Genomic DNA, 20,393 nt, shown 5'->3' with positions numbered 1-20,393 from the left:
AACCTGGAACCACACGCAGAGGCTTCTACACTGCGGAAACTACAGGGCGAAGACAGACATTTTAGACCAGTGGAACTGATTTCAGAGTGTCCTAACTGTACCTTTTGGGACAAGTTGTGAAACCAGCAAACCTCCCACTTGTGGAAGGTACCAGTTGGCTGGCACCTATGATGGTACAAATTCTTCTTTGCTCTTGTGGAGTCTTGTCATTGGAGCATTTCTTATTTGTTTAGTAAGTTTGTAAGCCATATTTCAAAAACCAATGTTTTGCCATTTAATTATTTAAATATATTTGATTTTCCATTGGGGGGGGGGGGCAAGGTGAACAAGCTGAAGCAGCCTTATGCAAGGTCAGTTTGTTCCACATGGGTATGGTCCTGTAGCCATTTCTTGCAGCTGTCTTCGCCCAAACTCTGTATGCCATTAAATGGGACTTAAGAGTGTGTCCTCTATGCTACAGAATTAAACCAGTGTAAGGTCTACTTAATCAGCAATGCTCGAAACTATAGTTCTGTGAAGGAGGCTTCGGCTCTTTGTCAGTCATCATAATTCTCAACCTCTGTAATTCCCAGGCTTCTATGGGAGTGCCTGCAATATTTTATTCTAGTTCAATTTTGTGCCTAAGAGAAGGCAATTGATATGAGTGAACAAGTCATATGTAGGCATTTAGGCTTTGGTACATACGTAGCTTTTTATATTGTCTACAGAGGAAAAATGGATTGGAACACCAGCGAGGAAAATTGTTCAAGACAGTTTAATAAAAATATATGGGCTTTCAAATGTAAAATTTGTCATGCTGTGAGACACTGATATAGATACAGTAGTTATGTTCCTATGCTGTGGTCCCCATATGGAGGGTGATAAAATAGATTATAGAGGTAGAAATGGAGGTGGATTATGGGCTGGATGTTCAAGATCACATGTTTACCAACTGTTGGAACTGAACAGCTTGTAAACTTAACTGCTTTCTTCTGCAATTTTATATTATCCACTGAACAGTCCTATCTGCATGTTGTAACGTACCTAACCTCCCATGAGTAACAAATATTAAATTTCTAGTTATATTTCTTATTTAAACATGCTACAACTAAAAATCAGCTCCCAGACAAGCCAGGGAGGCATCATTTCTTCTTTGTCCAAGTTGTACTTATGCTCTATCTCAATAGCTGAGGTGTTCTGAGGGGGCACATTTGATGGTTCCACATGCCCCAGAGGTTTGGCTGGCCTATGCCAGGGGCCAAGTTTTTAGAGTGGCAGATTGGTCCTATGGAACTCCTTGCCAGTAGATGTTTGGCAGGAGTCATTCCTGCTCATTTCCTGACGTTCTTCTAAAAACTGTATTATTCAGGCAGGCCTTTCAAACCTGATATTCTCATCCAACTACATTTTATTGATGTGTTTGACATTTTTCTTCAGGAGAAGGACCAAGGAGTGAACCCTACATAAATATGCAGTGGAGTCCCTAAGATGTTGGATGGCACCTTGTACGCCTCCTTCCAGCAACTCCTGCAGCCAAGCTGATGCCAAACATATTGCTCTACTTGTCTTTGGACCACATCAGCGAGGCCAAGAGGGGGCTCTTCTCATCTGGGCAGCCCAGGACCTCCATACACACTGCCCAGGCATGCGCCCTGGGGAGGTCACTTCGGTGCTGCCAGCGCAGCAAAAACAACATCAGAGGCAGCAGTTATGAGTTACTGGACTCTGCAGCCACAGTTGGCACTGTGATTCTCCTGCCAACTGTTTGACTTCACCCCTGGATGTGCACTCAAGACAGACAGATGCCAACAATAACAGTTGACTTAATAAAAGTATTGCCCTAACATGAATTATTAGGAAAGTGAATCTCCTACAGTTTCCCCACAAAAAGCCCCTGGATTTATTTGTCTATAATTTGGCAGATATAATCCACTCTGACTCTTGTCAATAAGATTTTATGTTCCATGATAGAATTCATAGATATTTCCAGCACATAATAGCCCAGGACACATGTTGCCTCTTAGCTAAAGAGGTACAAAAATTTTCAAAATACTTTTTAAAATCATGGTTCTCGAGGTCTCCTCCCACTAGAGTTAAGTTTTATACAGTTATTTTTGAAATAGGTAACCTACCACATTGGCTTTTAGAAAGGTTAATTCCCCCTGTTAGTTTTAATATTGGAGAAGTGTGGAGATATGTTAAGGTTAATATTATTTCTGATACTCCAGAGAAGTTAAGTTACATATTTAGAGAATACCTATTTCTAAGATAGCAATAACTCATTGTTTCTAAAAATTTGTTTTAAGAATATAATGCCTAAGTTCAGACATAGCAAGAATATAAGGTTCTGATCCTGGGTTGATATTCTGAGATTAAGAAATGGTGGTCTGAATGAGCCATAATTTGCCAAGGTTTGTCCTAATGTCTGAATTAGCCCATAATGTTCTAAATGCCTGTAAAAGTAAATTATTTAAGAGCAATTTGAAAAACAACAACGCGTTCAGAGCACAAAAAGGCACACACCTTCTATTTGCAGGCCTTAAATAGTCAACTGTTCTTCATTATTTTACACTTTTGTTTTGGCAGATTGCGACTTGGAATAAATATTTACAGCTATGTAATAAAGTCCAGAGAATTAGAGGTTTATGTCGCAAAATGAAGTTTTTAAAAACCATTAGAATTGCATGATACTATTGTGCTACTGCTGCCAGATGAATGATAGCAGAATACCCTAAGGTTTATGAAGGAAAGAATTGCCTGACCGCATCTCCACAAGGAGGGTCAGGTTGGTCTGTCACAGGGACTGCAACAGAAGGGAAAAGGAAGTAAGCATGAAAGAATGGCCTGGATCCAAAGAGCCAAATGAATGAGCCCAGCTGATTCCTGTCCTACTCAGGGGTTCTCCACATTTCCCCTTGTGCAGCAGGGCAGTCTTCTCCAAAGGGTCACCAGACTTTTCAGGATGGCTTTTCAGGTACACTTGGGACTTCACTGACAAGCCTTCTTCAGAAACCCCAGTCCCCCTACTGCTCACTGGATCCTAAGTTTTTTAAAGGCTTGGAACCAGTGGTTGGTTAATGCACTTCCCACTCACTCCAAACATGGCCAGGCATAAGGGACACCCTGAAACTGATAGACAAGCTTCAGCACTAGTGTAATTTATATATAAACAAGCTACAACACTTAATGTGGCAGAACGATGGATGGAGTGCTTAAAGGAAGACTCTTGGGAGCACACTATGGTGTTGGAAAATGTGTACCGAACATATACTTTTTTGCACAGGAAAACAGGTGAGACCCCTGTGGACTGGAAAAAGAAAGTGACATATGAAAATGAATGATACCAGGCTATTGTTATTGGTTCTTTCACTTGCTTAGAGGTTAGGCGGTTTGTTGGTGAGTGTTCGAGACTTCCTGGCTATTGAGATTTGTGTTTATTTTACAAAGGGGTATTTTTATAGCAAGCATATATACAAAAAAGTTTCACATGATTTCTTTAACAGAAGAGCTATCATAGCACGATTCTACTAAGTGGGACTGCTCTGTATTAGCAAGGGGCATGAGCTCAGAGACACATATGATTACAATTATTCTTGTGTATATAGGCATGGGAATGTGTACAGAACAATGACAAGGGTGCATGTTGGCAAGATGCATTGACATACCTTGTCCATGGGTGCATTATTAAACACCAGCAGGTATCTAGCAGGGAAGAGAAAGATCTCTCCCACTTTTTGTCTCCTTGCCGCAGCAAAGAGGGGTTCTTTTTGTATCATACATTCATCTGCTCACCATTCAGCATTGGTAGAAAAGTGTTAATCAATGTGCTTCTTTGTAAGGGCCATATCTCTGTGTCAGAGAACATATGCTCTACATGCAGCCAGTGCCAGACTCTAGCATCTCCAGTTAGAAGAAAGACCCCTGCCCAAGACCATGGAGGGTGGCTGCCAGTCACAGTATGGCAGCCTTCCCCAATCTGTTGTTGTTGTTTAGTCGTTTAGTCGTGTCCGACTCTTCATGACCCCATGGACCACAGCATGCCAGGCACCTCTGTCTTCCATTGTCTCCTGCAGCTTGGTCAAACTCATGTTGGTAGCTTCGAGAATACTATCCAACCATCTCGTCCTCTGTCGTCCCCTTCTCCTTGTGCCCTCCATCTTTCCCAACATCAGGGAGTCTTCTCTTCTCATGAGGTGGCCAAAGTATCTAGTGCCCTCCAAAAGTTTTAACATATGACTCCCACCATCCCTGGCCTTGGGCCATGCTGGCCAGGATGGATGGGAGTTGGGGACCCAACTTCGGGATGGCACCAAGCGGGCGAAGTCTGGAGTAGACAGCCCTCGACTAAATGCACCAATGGCCTGACCGGGCACAAGGCAGCTTCCGGCATTGCTCCTGCTCTTGAAATTCTCTCCACCCAAATTTCCCCCTCGATATTGAAGTTGCAAATTACCTAGTTTTGTTTCTGGAATGCAACATTACATTAGGAATCCTCGGTTGTTCAGGTTTTTATTTCTGAATTCTGTGGAGACAAGCATGTTAAATGATTCTTTTAAAAAGAACTTTATCATAATATTATGTTCCACAAATCACAAAGTATAAGCACAGGTTTGTGAAATACAATCTACACTCGGTCTGTGAAATGAACCATTCCAAATGAAGCAGATACATCTAAAGACACTGACTTTGCTCAAAGCAATGCTCATTTATTGCCATAAAATGCATGACAAATGTGAGTGTAAGCACCTTGATTGGGTTTTGTTCTAATATTTTGTTTATTAAAAAGTGAGAGAACAGAGGGAGCAGCAAAGGTTAAATTAAGCATGCATTGTTCCACTCTGAAAGTTTATAGGCCTATGGGACTTCCATATTGTTAAGAGAAAATGCAGCAAGCTTTTAAACATACAGGGAGGAATTCCATGTCGTGCTATGTTAAACGTTCCATCGCTGCAAGATTTTCAGTTTGCCAGATGGAATGACCCCCCTCATCCCCACTAGTGCTGTTCTGGGGGTTCTCTCAACATCCCACTGATCCAATTTCAGGGGTGCAGGAAGGAAAGCCCCATTGTGTAAGTGGAAGACCTTTCACAGAACTTCTGCTGATGGAACTGTTAGATGAATCCCACCAAAAGTCATTAACTTCGTCAAAAGAAGCAGTAAAATTAGCCTGTGACATTGTTATTCCCCAGTCATTTTTTTTGCTCAAAGTAATGTATTGTTCCAAAAGGAAATGATGAAACACCTGATAGCACATGCATGGTGAAATATATTGCATTGCCTTTTGTGCATCACTTAAAAGATAAGGCACATGAAAATAAATATTGCATGGAGTAAATATTAGTGGTATGCAGTGAAGTATTGTTTGCTTTAATTGCTGATCTCTTGATTAGTTGGAGGAGTCCAGGCACAAGAATGACACAAAATATGCTGTCATTTGGGAGTAGATAGGGACGCGGGTGGCGCTGTGGGTTAAACCACAGAGCCTAGGACTTGCCGATCAGAAGGTCGGTGGTTTGAATCCCCGCAATGGGGTGAGCTCCCGTTGCTCAGTCCCTGCTCCTGCCAACCTAGCAGTTTGAAAGCACGTCAAAGTGCAAGTAGATAAATAGGTCCCGCTCCAGCGGGAAGGCAAACGGCATTTCTGTGTGCTGCTCTGGTTCGCCAGAAGTGGCTTAGTCATGCTGGCCACATGACCCGGAAGCTGTACGCCGGCTCCCTCGGCCAATAAAGCGAGATGAGCACCGCAACCCCAGAGCTGGCCACAACTGGACCTAATGGTCAGGGGTCTCTTTACCTTTACTTACTGTATATGGAAAGTTATCCACAAGATGGAAGCCTACTTGCACCCTGTGTATTAGAAAAAGAGGGAAGCAGGGAGGCAGTTTGTTTCCCCATCAGTCAGGGTTCATTTTGGCCAGGGGTCAGCAACCTTTTTCAGCAGGGGGCCAGTCCACCATCCCTCAGACCATGTGGGGGGGCAGACTATATTTTAGTAGGGGAAATGAACAAATTCATTTGCCCCACAAATAACCCAGAGATGCATTTTAAATAAAAGCACACATTCTACTTGTGTAAAAACACTGATTCCCGGACTGTCTGTGGGCCGGATTGAGAAGGCGATTGGGCCGCATCCGGCCCCCGGGCCTTAGTTTGTCCACCCCTGATCTTGGCGATATATAGGCCTCAGAGCTGAGATGGCAACAGAATTGTCTTTGGAAACTCAGGCTGTGCAGCACCTTGTGTCTATGTCATAGTGAGAAGAATCTCTGCTAGATCAGACCAAAGCTCCATCTAGTCTAGCATCCTGTTCTCACAAATCCTTATTTCCAAATTTTGCCAAGGCATTAGGGGGCAAACTACCAGAAAATAGTGGTTTAATATTTACCACTATTGAAGAAACTGCTAGAAAAAAACTAGACTTAAATAAAAAAAACCCAACCCATTTAGACAAAGAGGGACACATTATACAGATTGGTAGATTGAACAGTAATGATGATGAATTGAAAATGTCTTGCCAATTTCATCTAGAAGCAATCAAGGGGAAATAGTGCATGACTTAGAAAATAGGGGGATGGGTGGAATCTTAGCAAAGTATAGATGGCAGAGGGAGTAACAGATGAAGCCCAATCTTACGTTATTTTTAAAAATACTTATACTTCACTTATTGTTCTGGTTTGGCAGGCTCATTATTTCTTTTAACGTATTTTTTATTAAAGATTTCTTGGTTTACAAAAGTATGTGCGATGTCTCTTTTTTCAAGTTACATTTTCTACAGATCAGTTTCATTTGCTCAGACATTAGTATTACATTAGGAAGAAAAGGGGGAAAGAGGTGGAGGGGGCCATGGTGGATGGGGGTGGGGTCGGGTGGCAATGTTTCTATTTTACTTAATGTATGTGTGGGGTTTTGTGTCAGCGTCGCTTGTGTGGGTTCTTTTTACTATTCCCTTGTGTTCCTTTGGTGGTGAGAGAGGTTGGGGTTGGTCTAGGGTGTGGTTGTTTGTGATTGGCTGTGGTGAACTTTGTTTTCAAGTGTGAGTGGGGTGGGTTAGCCATATTGATTCGTATGGTGTTGGTGGATTCTTGTCATTGTCTTGTTGGGCTATGTATGTGATAAAATGGAGCCATAAAATGGAGGCGCAAGTTACAGCAACAGCCAAGGCGACATTTTTCCACCTTCGCCGCATCAAGCAGTTGGTTCCTTACCTTTCCCGCCCCGACCTGGCCACAGTGACCCATGCGACGGTCATCTCCAGGCTTGACTACTGTAATTCGCTCTATGCGGGGCTGCCCTTGAAGCTGTCCCAGAAACTCCAGCGGGTGCAGAATGCTGCAGCGAGGCTCCTCACGGGGTCTCTGCCATGGGAGCATATTCACCCAGTGCTTTTCCAGCTGCACTGGCTCCCGGTGGAGTACAGGGTCAGATTTAAGGTGCTGCTTTTGACCTTTCAAGCCCTTCACGGCCTAGGACCCTCGTACCTACGGGACCGCCTCTCCCGGTCTGCCCCACGGAGAGCCTCAAGGTCCATAAATAGCAACACCCTCGAGGTCCCGGGCCCTAAGGAAGTTAGATTGGCTTCAACCAGAGCCAGGGCCTTTTCAACACTGGCTCCGGCCTGGTGGAACGCCCTGCCTCATGAGACCAGGGCCCTGCAGGATCTGATCTCTTTCCACAGGGCCTGCAAGACAGAGTTGTTCCGCCTGGCCTTTGGCTTGGAGCCAATTTGATTCCCTCCCTCTCTTTCTTTTTTCTTTTTCTTCTCCTCCTGCGATGAGGCTACATTTTAATATTTTAATGTTCCGTTATTTTAATGTTGTATTTTATTTTTGTTTTTAAGTTGTAATTATTCATCTTCTTTTTATTATTGCTTGTAAGCCGCTCTGAGCCCAGCCTTGGCTGGGGAGGGCGGGGTATAAATAAAATATTATTATTATTATTATTATTATTATTATTATTATTATTATATCAGGGTGAATGTGTCTTCTTCCATTTGTCCCCGTGTCAGTTTCAGTTTATTGGTTAATTTTTCTAATAAGGCTGTTTCCCATACTATTTGGTACCATTTGTCCGTGCTTACTCCTGACAGGTCTCTCCAGTGTCTGCTTATGATGTTCTGGTTGCTGAGAGTAGGTGGGTTATGAGTTCTTTGTGATGTGACTGGGCATTATTCTCTTGGAAGATGTTTAGTAGGGCCAGTTCTGGGGTGACTTCTAATGCTTGCTTGGTTATTTTGCATATTTCTTGTATGGTTGTTATGCAGAATAGTTGGATTTGGGGGGCATTCCCACCATATGTGGAGGTATGTGCCTGTGGAAGCGCATCCTCTCCAGCGTTTTGATGAGGTTCCTGGGTGTATTAGTGCTAGTTGGCAGACTCATTATCCGATAGTATTGCAAGGAAATCAGGCATCCAGTGAGGTTCAATTTATTTTTAAATTGTTTGAAATCTTAATTGGGGAATGAAATTTCAGTTAGATAATTTTATTTCATGTTCATTGTATGTAGATGATGCATTGTTAATTCCTGCAATTCCCTGTACAATAGAGTTACGAGGCATCTTTCTTTAGTTTTGCAGGCGAGCAACCTGAATTTATACAATTAAAAAATGAGAAAAGGGATAGTATCTACGAGTATATCAATAGAAATATATCTGTATGTAGATCAAACAAATTATTATTTTTTTAAGCAGAATAAACAATTAGATTGTTCTTATATGGTAGGAAATATAGTTATGGGGGGATTTTTTCTTTCTGCAAAGAAACAGTAATAAGGGTCTTAATGCCAACAATTAGAGTTTCAGGCTAGTGTTGTCTTTAAGAAATCTAGTGACCATGCAAATAAACAAAAAACGCAAACTCAGTAGTTTCCTTTGCATTCAGAAGTTGGACTGGTGGACATCTCAGTTTTGTCTTGGGGAAGATAATAAACTGTCGGTTAATGATGAAAGTTTATTTTTCTAACAAGCCACTAAAATTTATGCATGTTAAATTCATGTAGCATATCTGAGTCAAGAAGTGGGGAGATTTGCAGCATGGTTCCAAGAGCTTCTCTTGGATCTTTGCAAGACTGAATTGTAGAAAAGAAGTATAGTATACATACAATTGTAGAAAAGAAGTATAGTATAAAAGAAGTATAGTATACATGGAGAGTTTGTTGTTCCTTTTTTAAAAAAAAAAACACACACACCTCACAATAACTACAGCAATATTCCAAGACAGGTCTGACACATACAACCCTTTCTTTATTAAGAGAAAAGATTTGTCTCTTGGCATGTATAACTAGAGGGATGTGGGTGGCACTGTGGGTTAAACCATAGAGCCTAGGACTTGCCGATCAGAAGGTCGGCAGTTCGAATCCCCACGTTGGGGTGAGCTCCCGTTGCTCGGTCCCTGCTCCTGCCAACCTAGCAGTTCAAAAGCATGTCAAAGTGCAAGTAGATAAATAGGTACTGCTCCAGCGGGAAGGTAAACGGCGTTTCTGTGCGCTGCTCTGGTTTGCCAGAAGCAGCTTAGTCATGCTGGCCACATGACCCAGAAGCTGTACGCCGGCTCCCTCAGCCAATAAAGCGAGATGAGTGCCGCAACCCCAGAGTCGGCCACGACTGGACCTAATGGTCAGGGGTGCCTTTACCTTTATGTATAACTAGCACACATACTGTACATCAGTCCACTGAATTACTTACTCTGTGGCTGAGATCCAAAGTGTCCAAATGGAAAATAATTGTGCATGAGCACAGAAAGCTGCTGATTTGTCTTCCCAGATGCAGCTCCTTGCACCTTCTCCAAAGATATTTTTGAAGGCTAGCCTCTCCCCCCCGCCCCCGGATGAAACCTGAACTGCAGCAGGTTAATTTAGAGAGATTTAAGGCGTGTCTGAAGCAAAGTAGGTGTTCTCCAAAAGAGCCCAAAGTAGTCTTCCTGAAGCGCTAAGTCCAAGACAAGGACGGCATGTCTGAAGAAATTGATCACCCCACCTCCTGCAAGCTCTCTTGATTCCAACCAGGGTATATCTTTACCAGGGCTCTTTTCCCCCTTTACTTTTAGAAACATTGATTTTTGGGAAGGATTGCTGTTATTTGATCAGAAAACAAATTCATAACCTCAGACTTTGTTCAGCATCATTTGTTAACTCCTGTACTTGTTTGTTTGGAATTGTGCGGGCTACTTAACCAAGAGGCACCTCTAAGATTTCCCAACAAAAGCAAAGCAAAGCCTTTTCCTTCTCCCCAGATTTTAAATGTGTGTGCGTGCACACACACACACACACACCCTTACACAAATGCCCCTGCACCTTATTTGGCAGAATTTATCCCCTTGGAAAGGGCAACTATGACTGAAAATTTAATTCAATTCTGTTCAAAGAATAAAGGGGGGGGGGAGTTATAGCAGTTACAATTTTTTAAATAATCAAAATGTAAAGGAAGACTTGAAGGAGAAAATAAATACATAACACCCCACACTTAATTGTTTGAAATTTGTGAGGCATCATCCACTCAGAAATGGCTTCTATACCTTCGAATTCTATCCAGTTCTGTCAAAAAAGTTAAATAAAAGAAAGGAAAAGTTATAGGCATTTGCTTGCTTGCCAGTGTAACTGAATGGGAAGACATACAAAGGCTCTAATTTTCTAAGTTTATATGTCAAAAGCCTTACTGAAATCAAGATATAGTATGCTGGCAGCATAAGTCCCTCCCATTCCAAATATTGGGTTTAATTGTTCTCTGTCATAAAATAAAGGATGAAATTTCAGTGGCAGTAACAGGGATATTGATGGTGCCAGATTTTTCATTCTTCTTTTGCAATAAAGAGTAATTTAAAATATTACAGCAATACAAAACTGAAATGACAAGCCCCACAACTCCAGTATTTCTCTTTGACAAGTAAAACTACTGCATGAGATTTGTATTTGTTAAATATAATTAATCATATAGCCTACCTAGAGGGAGCCTGTTCATGTAGCACAGATTCTACATACAGAGGTTCTTGACTATTATTTATCAGATATGACATTTGTATTCAAGTATGTGGGTTATAATAATTGAAGCCATCAGCAACAACTGTGAAATACTGGACGACACAGGGACTTCCAGTACTCCATGCATAAAGCAAATATGTATTGTCCTTCCTTAACGGGGCTTAATCATGAACCTTACTTTTAGTTGCAGCTTTCTGTATCACTGGGCGATGCTTATTGTTATATATTTGCTGCTTCTTTTTTTAGGTTCTGCACAATGGACTTGTCATGGAGATGGATCATCCAACAGTAGGGAAGATAGCTGTTCCAGGTAGGCATATTTCCTTCATTTTTTTATTTTTATTATTCCATTATTTTGATGGAAGCCAGCTCCAGAGACTATTGACCTGAAGCAGGATTATATCTGAGCTAAGGCTGGGCAATATATTGAGATATCATCCCAAACCATAGCTGTCAAGCGTCCCTTATTTGGCGGGACAGTCCCTTATCCCAGCGCCATGTCCTGCTGCTGTCCCTTATTGATGATGTCCCTTAAATTTCCCGGGTTTCAAAGGAAGCAGCTCCTCTCCCTCCCTCCCTGCCGGCCAGGGTTCAACTGTGTTGCTTGGCTGCGTTGCTCACCCAATAAGGAGTCTAAGATTGACTGGGGGGTGGAGCTTGCATGCCTTGTGCCGATCAAATCGGCCGCATTGCCTGGGGACTCGCCTTTGCTCAGCGCTTCCCAGCGGAGAGGTGACGGTGGTTTTCCTTGCTGCAGCCCCTTTGCCAGGTTGCTGCGCTGTGGGAACCACCACTTGAGGCTTTGTTTGGCTGCTGGTTGACTAAAATCCCTTATTTTGGCTGCTGATCCCTTATTTTCGAGGCTGCTGGTCCTTATTTTCAAATCTGTAAGTTGATAGCTATGTCCCAAACCGGTTAGAAGTCCATATGATGATACTGGTTTCATAATTTTTGACCTGGCAATATATTGTGAATCACGATGTATGTGTGTGTGCTCATGCTATGCCAAAATCACGATATGTGAAAAACCTTGAAGCCAGCCAATGCCTCTACAAAGCTCCATCCTTATTTCAGACATTGTGATATATAGGTATATCACGATGTTTAGCTGGCGATATATCGCAGTGTTGAAAACCAGATATTGTCCAGCCCTAATCTGGGCTGCTGTAAAGGAGCTACAGTTTTCAAAGCTTGATTGCTCTTTTTAACTCTCAGTGCTTCATGCACATGATACCAAAAACTGAATTAAATTATGACACTAAAAGGAACCCTATTTCACATCCCAAATGTGAGTTGCTCCTGTACCATGGGAGGGATGAGGTGGTTGTGAGATCAGCCGAGTGTGAATGCACCAGTAAAGCCAATCTGGTCTCCTGCTGGTGTGTTTGAACCGTGCCAACCTCCCTGCTGTCTCATTGCTCACTCTCCTGCTAAACAGCAAAGGCTCACCTGTTGGGAGGTCAGGTAAATGCCTCCACTCCATCCGCTTCTAAACACCTTCCGATTTCTTGGTTGGGTCTTGTATGTCTGAGTATTTCTGTTAGCTGAATGGGCATTAGATTGTCATAAGACCACCAGTGAATTGCATATGTTCTGCAATATCAATTAAGACCGGTTACTTTCCCTGTTAGATTCTCAAGAAGGCAAGCATGCATAAGCTGTTGCCTAGGGTGGTGTGTGTTCCAGCCTAGATCATTTCCTAAGGACCAGGGTCCAGATGTTTCTGAATGATGCTAGAGTTATGAAAGGTTGTTCCATTTTTGTGGTTACAGTCTCCAGCTCTGTTTCTTCTTTGCGCAATAGTTGTCCTGACTTGATGCATACATGGACCATGTTGCCTGACATAAACTGGGCCTTTATTGGGCAAAATAATTGGCATTGTGCCTCAAAGACAGTGCATTTTCTAGAACTCTTCCAGTAATCTATCTTCCCCAGGAAATAGGTCACTGTACCTGAAACCTCCAGAAAACCATTAAGGGCAGCCCAACAGATGTGGCACTTTGTGTCTAGGCTGTCTTTCCTGTCATCCTGTGACCAAGTCTCTCTGATTCCCAGGGAAAGGCAAGGCAAGGAGGTTTGACTTTTGCTTTATGAAAAGGCTCCCTTGAACAAAGTATGGGGACCCCTATCTTGAAAAAAATCTTAGCGTAAGTTTGATGAAATGTTTGTGCTTTGTTTTTATGAATGTTTCTGTTAAACCATCTATGAATGGCAATCCTCAAACCACTTATTCCACAGTAGTCCCTTTGAAGTTAATTGCTTACCCTGGAGTCAGTTGGGCTAATCTGGAAAAAAAGCAGTGTATATGTGCACATCTGTGTTTGCTTTAGGTTTACCTTGAGCCGTACATAAATTGTGAACTTATGTGTTTGAAAGAAATGGAAAAATATGGCTGAACAACAGAAGGATGGTATTTTTCCTAGTGATATGAAGAAAGGGGGGAGGTCTCAAAAATAAGGTGGGACTTTTTCTTGTTATTTTGGTACTGTCACTTCTCAAGTTAAAAGTAAGCATGCTGTGTGGAGCTGGAATGAGAAAAGATCTCTGAGATAAATAATGTTTCCTTTCTTCAAATAGTTTTAGTCTCATAATCAAGATGTGCTCAACCGGGTGAAGCATATTGAGGGCATACAGGAAGGAAAGAGAGAGGGAGAAGGCCAGCATCAAAATGGGGTTCTGCCAAAAGAGATTAAAAATCAAATGTTTGCCTTTTAATCCACCGAGGGAGGCAGCACACTGTGCTTGTGCTCCAGTGGAAATGTAATTAATCAAAAATATAATTTGAATTGGCTAACATCCAGGTTAGATTACTGCAGTGTAGGATACATGGGGCTGCCTTTGAAGATTAACTAAAAACTTAAATAATTTCAGAATGCAGCAATCAGGCTAGTGACCATAATTGCTTTTTGTTGCTATAATATTTTGGCTTCCTGTGTGTTTCCAGACATTACTCAAGCTGCTGAGTTTAACTAATAAAGTCTTCTCCTGTTGGGGACCAGGGTTTCAGAGGGAGCACCTACTTCATGATGACCATACCTGTTTATTAAGAGCAAGTTCCCTCCAAAAACCGGGTCAGCAGGGAGTGGCTAGGAACATGTCCAGAGGAGGGCAACCAAAATGGTCAAAGGCCTGGAAACGATGCCTTATGAGGAACGGCTAAGGGAGCTGGGCATGTTTAGCCTGGAGAAGAGGAGGTTAAGGGGTGATATGATAGCCATGTTCAAATACATAAAAGGATGTCACATAGAGGAGGGAGAAAGGTTGTTTTCTGCTGCTCCAGAGAAGCGGACACGGAGCAATGGATCCAAACTACAAGAAAGACGATTCCACCTAAACATTAGGAAGAACTTCCTGACAGTAAGAGCTGTTTGACAGTGGAATTTGCTGCCAAGGAGTGTGGTGGAGTCTCCTTCTTTGGAGGTCTTTAAGCAGAGGCTTGACAACCATATGTCAGGAGTGCTCTGATGGTGTTTCCTGCTTGGCAGGGGGTTGGACTCAATGGCCCTTGTGGTCTCTTCCAACTCTATGATTCTATGATTCTAAGGGGGTTTGTGCTGTTCTGGTGCTGTCCCTGGATTTGGTTGCCTGCTGCCCCCTTTGCAGGGTCAAAGCCATTGTATCTGTCTGGTTCAATGAACAACATTTTCCATGAGAACCAGTGTGGTGTAGTGGTTAGGAGCAGTGGACTCGTAATCTGGTGAACTGGGTTCGCTTCCCCGCTCCTCCACATGCAGCTGCTGGGTGACCTTGGGCCAGTCACACTTCCCTGAAGTCTCTCAGCCCCACTCACCTCACAGAGTGTTTGTTGTGGGGGAGGAAGGGAAAGGAGAATGTTTGCTGCTTTGAGACTCCTTAAAGGGAGTGAAAGGCAGGATATCAAATCCAAACTCTTCTTCTTCATGTAGCTATTGACTGTAAGCTTGATGCTGCGATCCTTTGTGCGCTTACTTGGGAGTAAGCCCTTTTGAGCTCTGTGGGAGTTGCTACCAGGTAGAAATGTGCCAGATTGTGCTGTAAGCCACTTATGGCAACAAATAAGGGGATTTGAACATTTCTATCAACAATTTTTAAAGTTGCCATTTTGACATATGAAGAAGCAAACTAGAACATGAAATTCAATTATTTTAGAAGAAAATATTGGGAAGGAATACCTTGGAGATGGCAACAGGAAAAGTACATAAACTTTTCATGTTGTGTACAGCCCACAATCTATCTTTTGGAAAGAAAATACTCCTCAAGGGACAAGGTTAAACTGCAAGGAGAGGGAAGGGATGAAAAGGAATGTTCTAATGGCTGTCAACAGAGGTAGGAAGAACAGGCAGAAATGTGAGTTTTCACATAGGTAAACGACAGTACTACCCAAAGCTTAGCTAACTTAAACTTGATTAAAACTCAAAACCCATGACAGTGCATTGAAATTAAAATAAATCATCTTATCCTCTGATAATTTCCCATTTAGAGGAGCCTCTGTAAATGGCTCCTTGCATTGAAGCCGATCGCTAAATGGTTCTTTTAGACAGCTGTACTGGAGAAGCACCAGTCTTTTGTAACTCGGGGTGAATATGCCTGAATATAATGCACTAGTATAGCCATGTCCTGATGGCATAAAGTACAGAAATAGTTCACTTAGTGTTATCAGCAACCCTTTAAGAGAATTTTCCATTTACACATTCCTGTGCCATATGATGAAGCCCATGTCTACAAACTTATTGGCAGCCGCCAAATCCAGAGTGACTGATACTTTGCATGTGCTTCCTTTGCCAACCTACAATGCTAAATCTGGATATAAACTCCATAATCCTATGCATAGGAAGCTGATTTGCTCTCCAAACTTGCTTCATTTCAGATGGTGCTTTTGGGGGAGCCAGAAAATGGGTTGTAACAAATTTTCCAGACAGCTGGAAAAGGAACTACCTTTTCTCTATGGAATTATGTTGTTCTGTTGCCATTAGCATAGCATAAAGGCAGTGTTCCCTCTAGATCAGGAATAGGGAGTATTTTTACTCAGCACGTGTTTCGTAATCCCAGTGATGGGACTGAACAGGAAGAGTAGTTTTTCGCAGAGATATTCCAGAGTGTCAGGGCAGGAGGTGTTTATGTCCTGGGCAGCAAAAGAGCCTCACTGGCTCATCATCTCATGTCCAGCTGCCATTTTGAGATAAGGATGGTGCTGAAGGAAGGCTCACATTTAGCAGGATTTTTCCTGTCTAGGCTCGTTATTTGCCTGTTTCTGTCAGAATGCGGGGACACAAGGAGGTTGATAACAACCACAACTGGCTGAACTGCGCCAGAGAGATCTAGGAGATGAAGGATGAGAGCAGCCAAGCAGCCACAGCAGTGGACCTCGTAAAACTCAGATATTCAAATTGTAGCATCCCTTTTCTCTTGGTATTTCTTACATAACTTCTATGATTATCTCTTCGTCCAACTGAACCTCTTCAGGGGGAGCAAGAGAAATAATTTCTACCTTCCTTCTGTTTTGTTGGTGTTAGTCAGAATACAAGACACACTAACATCCAGGCAAGACTGTTCAGCAGCCCCCAACACACATTAATTGCATTAATTTGCATTTATACCTGTCAGTCATTTTGCCCCACCTGTCTACATCTTTGTATCTACAGCATCTGACCATCACCGCCAGGAGTAGCCCACACACTGCTCTCCAGATGCTGTTGGACTACAACTCCTGCCATCCCTCCCACTGGCCAGGCTGTTGCTCCTGCTCGGAGTTTGAAATCCAACGTCTGCAGGGCGCCATGTTGGCCACTCTTGGTCTACACGCACACACACACAGAGGAGAGAGAGAGAGAGAGAGAGAGAGAGAGAGAGAGAGAGGGATGGTGATAATATTGATACACTTTGTAGGATTTCATGAGACATCTAGCCATGAAGATCCATTAACATTGCATTTCAGTGATGGCCAGCAGTGGCTCATGTTGTTCTTAGCAGTCACATTAAACTCCAGAAAGAGAAAATAGACTGGGAAATGGTGGTCAGGCATTTATTGGATAGAATGTAATGGATATACACAATAAAACATAATGTTAGCTATAGGCCTCTTTTATCAGGCTGTTAGCAAATGCGGTGGGGGGCAGAGTGAAGGGGGGGAGAACTAGATATATGGAGGACGACTAGATATATGGACAGAGACAAATGTTGCTTGAAAAATGTTGCCTTCCATTGAGGGATTTTGCAGGAAATTAAGGAAGTCTGCACTACATGACATTGTTTCCTGCAGCTAGGAGATCTCACACAATAGGAACAACAACAACAGAATTTGCGGGTTCGGAGGGGGGGATATATTCCTTTCCATTTGCAGGGAGCACCTCTGCCTGAACTTCTGATCCTGTCTGCTTCTCATCACACATTCCTTTTTTTGTGCATAGCTGATGTTGCTTGAGAAATTTTAATTTCGCTTCACTATTTATGGCACATTGGAGACAAACAGCCTCACCAGTATTGCCATTACTTCATTCGTCTTTTTTAGTCATCAGTGCTGACTGCTTATGTCTTTTACATTCACAGGGCTGATTTCAATTTTAAGGAATTCAGTGCCTTTTCAGGAACTCCACAGAAATGATGCATGTCAACTCATTTGGCAGAAGTCTCAAAGCTGGGAGTGAGGGGGGGTGGGGAGAGAAACTTTAATAAATATGTAATAAGGTGACTGACAGTGATTAGTGATCATAGATCCCAAAAAGAGAGGAGAGGGGAGAAAGGAAGACAAAGGCTAAATTGCTGAAAGGTTTTGTTTTTAACTTGCTGTTTTCTAATTTTTGTGGGTGGCAATTTTAAGCGTGGCTTCTGTCTTTTTGCAAATAAATTTTTAATAGCTGCTTATAGCTGCTTCGGGGACTCTTTGAGCTGAGAATTAGAACAAAAGAGTAAAAGATGAGCAAACCTTTTTGAACTTGTAATCTTTTAACTTGGACCACAGCAAGATCTTTTTCTTTTACAGAAACGTGCAATCAGTACCAGAATTCCCTGGAAATGGTACCAGTTCAGATGCAATGCTAAACCATGGCAGGTGTGAAAAGGAGATAGGAAGCATCCACTTCCTGTTTTTAACTACCCATGGTTTATCATTATATCCAGAAACATCAGCTTCAACAGCATAGACCATATCTTTAACTGGGCGTGGGAGAGAGGGCTGGTCTCAACCTCCCAAGAGGGTGATCAGGACTGCAGCAACCAGCCATTTGTGTGAGATTTCCCATTGAGGGCTGGGATCTATTCACTCTCTCTAGCGCTGCATGTTTCTACCATGCACAGCAGCTATTTTGGTACAGGATTTCTGACCCAATAAGGAAATGCACACGTAGGAGCCAGCTTCCATGAGGCTGCTGCTTTCTGTGGTTTGGGAGCGAGGGAAGGAAATTCTCAGAATGCTCCTCACACAAATTCAATTTAATTCAAATGGGACTAGCAGGCGACAAGACTTCAGTGGAATGTGGACTCTGATTCTTTAGATTTATGAAATTATTATTATTTTACTTCTTGTCTTACTTGCAAATTGCTTTGAGTCACAACAAGGCTTACCAGACGCTTTAAAACTTTGTTGTGTTGATCATGCTAATAGAAAGTTGCTGCTGTTTAGTCACATGGCAGTGTAGGGATTCAGTCCCTCAAACAACACAGGATGTCAAGTCTCTCCTAGGGGGGTTAGAAGAGAAATGCAACTGGGGTGTGTTTTCTCTTCCAGTGTGTGTCTCTAGTGTGTGTTCCTTCATTTCTCCCAAGGGAAAAATTAGTGTGCTTTAGGTTGCAATCCTATACCAATTCACCCAGGAGTAAGTCAGTGGGATGGACTTCTGAGTAGACATTATAGCCTTTCATTGACAGATGCAGAGACAGTTCACACATCTCTGTGCTGGAAGGTGTGTGGGCTCAGGTTAGAGTTTTCTAAACAGGTGTGGGAAACGCTTGGTAAATTTCTCAGGTGCTTCCAGAAAAGAGCTTATTGTGGAGTCAGTGCTGGTCACGCACACAAGTTTTCTGCAAACAAGTGTCTACATGATGTTGTTGTCAGCAAAATACCCTCCACATTTCCTCTTGCCAAAGTAAATCTGATGAATAAAAATCCCCCATTAGATACCTGCTGTCAATGTTAAATGTGAAAGCTCATTAGCACCCTATTTTGGGGTAGTTTGTTGTAAGTGTGTGACATTTTGGTGTGGTGGCCTCTAAAGCCACACCATACTTCTGTTTGCTCCTCACCTGAGCACAACTAGCCATGTTATTATCTGCAGCCCAAGTGACATGGATGTGCCTTTTCCCACCAATTGCCACATTCAACCCAGTGAGCCGTGTTGGTCTTATGCAGTCGAAATAAAAAAAAAATTAAAAAATTGTCCAGTAGCACCTTAGAGACCAACTAAGTTTGTTCTGGGCATAAGCTTTTGTGTGCATGCACACAAAAGCTTATACCCAGAACAAACTTAAGGTAAAGGTAAAGGGACCCCTGACCGTTAGGTCCAGTCGCGGACAACTCTGGGGTTGTGGCGCTCATCTTGCTTTGCTGGCCAAGGGAGTCGGCGTTTGTCTGCAGACAGCTTCCAGGTCATGTAGCCAGCATGACTAAGTTCTGGTGAACCAGAGCAGCACACGGAAACACCATTTACCTTCCCGTTGGAGTGGTACCTATTTATCTACTTGCACTTGACGTGCTTTCGAACTGCTAGGTTGGGAGGAGCAGGGACACTTAGTCTCTAAGGTGCTACTGGACAATTTTTTAATTTATTTCAACTGCATACATCATGTTCATTTTAAAGAGAGAGAGGAGAGAGAGAGAGAGAGAGAGAGAGAGAGAGAGAGAGAGAGAGAGAGAGAGAGAGGCCTTCTACAAGTCCTCTTTATCATCATTGGGCATGCCTTAGATGGATAAATATGACTTTCCTACAAGACCACAGTATTAGTGGTATTATGGCTATGCATACATTTGTTTCTAGAGCTAAAGCTCAACTGAAGGGATGTTTTCTTATTAATTTCTGCAAACAGTATAAATTGTATGTGTTCCTCTGTGTGTGTCTGTGTATACATATGCACATGCATGCACGCACACATGCACACACACACAGAGTAATTCACATTCAGACATTACTTTATCTCAAAAAGCAAATTCCTTCAACTCTTGAATGGTAACATTTATTTTTCTCCATCAACCATGTGTTTCTGCCTGTTTTTGTTTTAACTGTATGGTTTAGATTGTACTATCAACATTTCCTGGGGTGCCAATTAGCAAAGAAGAGCTGTTTTTACTTCATTGTGTTTTAAATCTTAATAAAACCAAGGAAGCTGAGTTTGTTTGACAGATCTTCCTGCTGAGAAATATGCCCACCAAAGATGACATGTTCAATGGGAATGTTTATTCATAGGAATCCAATTATTTCAGGAGTAAACATTTTTAATAGGCCTGCACCTTTATCCCAAACATTTGTACTG

The 20,393-nt window shown here is 42.4% G+C and overlaps 1 protein-coding gene and 1 long non-coding RNA gene across 4 annotated transcripts in view; one reads left to right on the top strand and one right to left on the bottom strand.

The window, feature by feature from the left end:
• LOC310745675 overlaps nt 1-20,393 on the bottom strand; it is a 62,584-nt gene that overhangs the window by 1,013 nt on the left and 41,178 nt on the right. The window lies entirely within an intron of this gene.
• The window catches only part of SUGCT (succinyl-CoA:glutarate-CoA transferase), a 296,012-nt gene that overhangs the window by 243,116 nt on the left and 32,503 nt on the right, over nt 1-20,393 (top strand). For all 3 annotated transcript variants that reach the window (XM_083578146.1, XM_083578141.1, XM_083578142.1), the window contains exon 13: nt 11,199-11,262. In XM_083578146.1, the coding sequence (XP_083434272.1) occupies nt 11,199-11,262 (64 nt within the window). The remainder of the gene's footprint in view (nt 1-11,198; nt 11,263-20,393) is intronic.

Source organism: Podarcis filfolensis, assembly GCF_964270895.1.
Source record: "Podarcis filfolensis genome assembly, chromosome: 12".
Taxonomy (NCBI): Eukaryota; Metazoa; Chordata; class Lepidosauria; order Squamata; family Lacertidae; genus Podarcis; species Podarcis filfolensis.
The sequence above is the reverse complement of the archived record's forward strand: the minus strand, read 5'-3'. Positions and strand labels throughout refer to the sequence as shown.